This window comes from Gavialis gangeticus, unplaced genomic scaffold (assembly GCF_001723915.1).
Source record: "Gavialis gangeticus isolate Ggan-Ray unplaced genomic scaffold, GavGan_comp1, whole genome shotgun sequence".
NCBI lineage: Eukaryota > Metazoa > Chordata > Crocodylia > Gavialidae > Gavialis > Gavialis gangeticus.
In genome coordinates, this window is record NW_017729028.1 from 27,918,821 (window position 1) to 27,924,499 (window position 5,679).

The window sequence follows — 5,679 nt, forward strand, 5'->3', positions numbered from 1 at the left end:
TGAAGGAGGACCTCAAGTGTTTAATAAATGGTAAAAGCAAATGATCTATTTGAATGGAAACAGCATTAGCAATAAAACACAATGAAAAAGAACACAGGCTTTCTGTAGAAACTCTTCTCCTTATAAGGTTACTCAATGCTTATTATCATGAAATCTCATGAAGTCTTTATCTTCTTCCCAGCTGACTTCCTTCAACTGTAATTAATTCTGATTAAACGTGAATGAAAAGCTACATGCATTCATTCAGTGTGTTCTGAGAGGAAATATTTTAAATTAAAGCCATATTTTTTTCTGTTGTGTGCGTGTTTTCCAAACAGTAGGTAGCCAACTCTGTAAGGGGAATCCCCTTACATTTCCTTGGCATTTTTCCTTTGATGGCGGTACAGAGGAACAAGGTGTGCTTCTGTACAGACAGAGCAGAGTTCCCTGAGCCAGCAAACCTATGAGATCTCCTGGCCCTCTGCCTCACATGTTGCTTGTCTGCACCCTCTCCCAGTGCTCAGCTGGAGAAAGAGAAGAGGGTATGGATGACATATGATGAAAAAGCATTAAAATAACAAAAATTTGGGAGGGAAGAATAAAGGGAAAATGATGGAGATAAGTAAGCCCTGCCTGATCATGAGTTCTGGAGCACCCAAAACAGTTTCTGTGGCATGCAGGTTAGACAGCACTACCAAAGCAAGCAAAGAAAGGAATTTGGTCATATTGGTCTGAAGTCAGTCAGAAGACAGGTCTCAGAGGTGCCACCCTGCCCTAACTCATTTAGAAAGGCAAAAGCTTTTCATAGGTGAAAGCCTACCTCTTCACATGCTATGAATGCACTTGCAGAAAGCAGAGGTACTAAACAGACAGGAAAAAATGACATACAAAGGATAAGGAAAGGGGGAGGAAATGAAAAGTAAACAAATAAAAGACAAAAGCAAAAAGGAAAAATACAAGAGTACCGCAGGGCTCTGTTATCGTTTTTGTCTTCTGTCAAAGAAGGTGAAAGGGACAATCTGATGCTCACCTTCTTTTGCCTGACAACTGACAAATACAACACACACATCCCATTTATTCTAGCATATCAATTATTAGTAAGTCTGTGAAGTAAACAAACGCTATTACTGGATGCAGCTACAGTTGACACTGCATAAAAATGTGCTGGTGAACATCACCATAATGTTTTTTTTCAAGCAACATTTTGTTTTACAGATCCATCAACCCAGTTCATCAACTACATTTTTATCTTACAAAGACAAGTTATTTTTCTTTAGCATAAAAACACCTTATCCTAATGTATCGTAACAGTAATCAGCTTCTGAATTAGTTAATGAAAACTCAGCCTTGAATTTGCTTCTTCTAATAACAAACCAGACATGTTGCATGTTTTTACCCACAATACCAGATTTCCCCCTTTCCGCCAATTCAAAGTGCATGCATCTTGCTCCACCCCTTTCCCTTTTTGGGTACCTTTGTATACAACTGTGAAGTCATCCAGTAACACATTAAAATATCCAATTTCTCAGCAAACACAGTAACCTATTTCTTTAAGATAAACTATTATCTTTAGAAATAAAGGGATTCAAATGACCATTACCTAACTGGCTCTTAACATATTAACCTTCTAAAAAGTTATCTGGAGCATGTCTTTGAAAAGAAATAGGGAGAAAAGTAGCTTCTGCATTTCACATTTCAACAGAATATGAAATCAGGAGGGGAAAAATATACAAGGTGATCTGCATGATTTTTAAGCATAAGCTGCACTGATTATGAATAATCAATATGCTGAAATACAGGAGACAGAAATGTTGGTTATATCTAAATTAAGATATCAAAACCTTAGGTCAGATTACGTAACAGAATGGGTACATGAATTTAACTGATTATTACCTAGCCTATTCCTCACTAGAAGTCATTCAGTATTCAAAATACAGTCACACATTCTTTAGTGTGTATGCAACAATACTTTAAATCTCAGCTCACTAGATGCTCCAGGCATAGCTGCACTCTAGATTATACTGCAGCAACGCTTGTGCTGAAATTCTCCAATTTACGTAGAACACAAACTGGAAGTGAGAAGACAGACAGCAAACAGTAGATGTTCTACGGTAAGTTGACTAAGACATTGATACATACATTACAACCAGTTACTTACTCATAATATTAAATAGAAAGACAACAGAGGCTCCCCAACCCCACATACATGCACCCTGCTCAGGCTGCTTACCATTCATGGCTGTGTTAAACTGAGCCATCATGGTCCCGAATGTGCCTTGCTAGCTTTTAGCCATCTGCAACATAAAAACATTGTCCCATTAATAATGCAACAAGGGCAGAACGCAGCTTAGTGCTCCGGCTGAGCAGAGGGAATGTCTGTCCCCTTAGCTCATACTTCTGACAGCAAACAATGCAGGGCTTCAGGCTTCTGCTGAACAAGCCAAATTTATGTTTGGAAGGGAGTGGGGGATTTTTACTGGGTATGCAGTGTAGTTTTGAACCTAGTAGCACGTTCTTAAAGGAAAACTGTGTCGACCGTGCGCATACTGCTTAAGACCCACCCACGCAGGCTTGACAACACACCGAGACACATGCTGCACAGAACAATCCTTCACTGGAAAGAGGATGGCCTGGACCACCTAACAGACCTTTCCTGACTTCCATTAATATTTTTTGAAGTTACAATTTATAGATTTTCTCTATTTATAAAACAAAAGGAAGCGTGATACTCAAATTTGTCAGTTCAATATTGCATACATGACTTTCCACAGAACCTGCAAGTGTTTCGGCAGAAACCCACTGCTTTCTATAAATAACTAACTGATAATGAAATTGCACAGTCAATTTTCCTGCACATAACACCAGTACCTAATACTATTATGAAGTCATTGCTTTTTTGCTAGTTTATCAAGACCAGAAGAAATCACTGTCTGATAGTTCTCAATAGAATATCCTTTCAAAATAAGATGCAATTATTTCTTACTATGACCTGGTATGACATGCTATATTCCTTACTAATGACTACAGTATATTCTGCTTTGTCACATTTCAGGAGTACTTAACACTTACTAGTTCTCCATATTTGCAAAACATTAACTAATATACTTACAACGTGCCTCAGTTAGGTACTAACCATTTTAACGGATAATGAACTCAGATAATGACCTGAAACAAAGCTCTCCAACTTCTTAGCAGCTAGAGGCTGTGTGCTGCAGGCCACAGGCCACCTGGGAACTTCCCCCCGAGCCAAACACATGGGCTCTTCCCGCCCAACTGCTGTACCATGTGCGGGCACAGGTGCCCCAAGCACAATTTCAGCTCCCTGGTTGTGGACTGCTCTGCTGCACCACACCATGCCAGGGCCCCATGCCATGGGTTTCTCCAGCATTGTGGGCTGTTCTGCCCTGTGCCCTGGGGTGGGGCAGGAATCAGAATCCAAAGGGAGGGAGACCCCAAAGCCTTTTGATGCTGATGCTGCAGATGGAGTGATGGCAGGAGTGGTGATAGGGTGGAAGTTCAGTGGCTGCAAACTAACCCTTCCTGGGCTGCATGCAGCCCAAGCTCTGCCAGCTGAACAATCTTGACTTAAAACACCATGCATAAGATGGTGCCTCAAGGGAATCATTTTAACTTTGACATGGAAAAGTATACGGCTCCTCACCTTCTACTTTGAGACTAAAATCTGTAACTACTGTTCAGGAAAGAGCAACGAATATGGCACATTTTGTTGAATAAAAACATGAAAAAAAAGCAACGGAATACAGAAGGAAATGAAAAAAAAAATCCCCTAGAAATGCTGGCAACTGACAAAAGCAGAACCTTGCTGCACAGTTACTCTCTTCCCAGTGCTCAGATACTTCTAACGTTTTCATTTTTGTATCACATTTCAGATCCTTATTATCATCATCCCTCCCCTCAGTTACATAATAGGGAAAAGTACAAATCAAACATTTTCAGAAGTATTAAAATGCAGAAACTTTTTCCTTAAGTGAGGCTGCTTACTTTTGCCTACCTGCTTGCTTTATCGATTGCAAAGAACACGGGGCTACTTTCTGGAGGCATTGAAAAATGTCCTTGCAGAGTGCAAAACACTTTTGGACTTACTATATGCTTATAAAATAAATGGAAAATGCTAGAAATCAGTCTGTGCCATTTCACTACAGGAACAATCTGCATACAATATTTATAATAATTCTATTCTAAAGATCTAATTTTAGACCTGGATTGGTTGGTTTGTACGTTACACAGCCATCTATTATACTAAGATACTCAGGAAGACAATGCTTTATCTAAAATCAACCCATGATACGCTGCTGTCACGACTGCCCAACAAGGAAAGATTTAAAAACTGGAGCTTATTTTTATCTGACTCGTTTTCCAATAGTATCACAGAAATGGAAGGTAAATTCAACTGATGTGTCAAAAGTGACATCAGGGATCAGGCTGTCTGTCCAGAAGTACTGGTCCATGTTGTCAACACTACTAGGACACAGTTTTATAAAGTGAGATGAGCTGTTGGAAAGGTTAGAAAAGGGCTAAGATCCTTCAAGAGGATGCATTCATGAGGAACCCTGCTGTAAATCGAGAGTACTCAGCAGGGACTCTGCGTAGACACAAAGATCCACCTGTGTGATTTTATGACAGAACTGGGACTTATCTGCACCACTGCTGTGCTGTGCTGTGCCAAGAGCACTGCTGTGAAGCATGACTTGTCTACTTGTTACACTGCACATGCACCAAATCCTGGAAATGAATCAGTACAGCTTTCTTACAGTAGAGCTCCCCAGGCACCACAGGCTCTCTGTCTTGATTATGACTATCGGCACGTGTTTGGGGCTGAAAGTCAGCTACATCATCACCTCATTGCAAATGGTCAGGGCAACACTCCATGGTACGGCAAAAAACTGGTGGTGTTGGAAGTTTGAAGTTGTAACTGATACCGATACATGACCTTTCCTGTCATAGATCCCCTTCTGTTTTGTGGATCACTACTTCTGAAATAGGAACGTGCCGTTTTGCTTCTTCCTGGTATACAATAAAGGCTTGTCATTCCACTCACCACTACCAACAAATCTCCGTTTCTGTTATCAACACCACCAAATTGTGCACTTCTCAGTTTTGTTTGACGGTGCAGATATCTCACACGTAAACTTACGAGTTTAATGATCCCTTAACTAAAGCAGCAAGGGGGCACTGATATTTAAAAATATATTTTTCTTTCAGAAGTTTGTATAGAGTTTGAATTAAATTAGTATTACAAAACACTGTGGTGAAGTGGTTTGTATTCTGTTTTAAAATATATATTAAGAGGTGATTTACTGCAAAGAAGAATGGGATTATGATGGGTCCTTTAAGTGGGCATAGAGTCTCTTTGGAAAGAGACCTACCATACTTGAATTTCTAATGTAAATACATCCCAGGAAAATAAACCCCACATACAGAAACAGATTGTAGAAATGAGGAAACAACCCTCAAATCTTAGAAATCTGAAATATGGAGACAGAAGAAATTCCTTTTGATATGTTTAATGTCTCAATTTAGGGGTCCACTGATAAAGATTTTCTTGGCTGATACCAATAGCCAAATATTCATTCATGAGGCATACTGGCTGATACCAATCCAATAACTCATTTACATGAATGCAGGTGGGCAGTGTGGAGAGCAGCACCCTGAAGGTAAGTCTGTGGAGAAGGGATGTGG

The 5,679-nt window shown here is 39.9% G+C and overlaps 1 protein-coding gene across 5 annotated transcripts in view; it reads right to left on the reverse strand.

Annotated features, from left to right (window-relative positions):
• ITSN2 (intersectin 2) overlaps positions 1-5,679 on the reverse strand; it is a 138,320-nt gene that overhangs the window by 104,255 nt on the left and 28,386 nt on the right. For 3 of the 5 annotated variants that reach the window (XM_019520827.1, XM_019520825.1, XM_019520826.1), the window contains exon 2: positions 2,210-2,273. The exons of 1 other annotated variant lie outside the window; for it this stretch is intronic. In XM_019520827.1, coding sequence (XP_019376372.1) covers positions 2,210-2,240 — 31 coding nt within the window. In that variant the 5' untranslated portion in view covers positions 2,241-2,273. Of the gene's footprint in view, positions 1-2,209; positions 2,274-2,456; positions 3,715-5,679 lie in introns of those variants that run through there. One more of the 5 variants, XM_019520828.1, reaches the window with a different exon arrangement.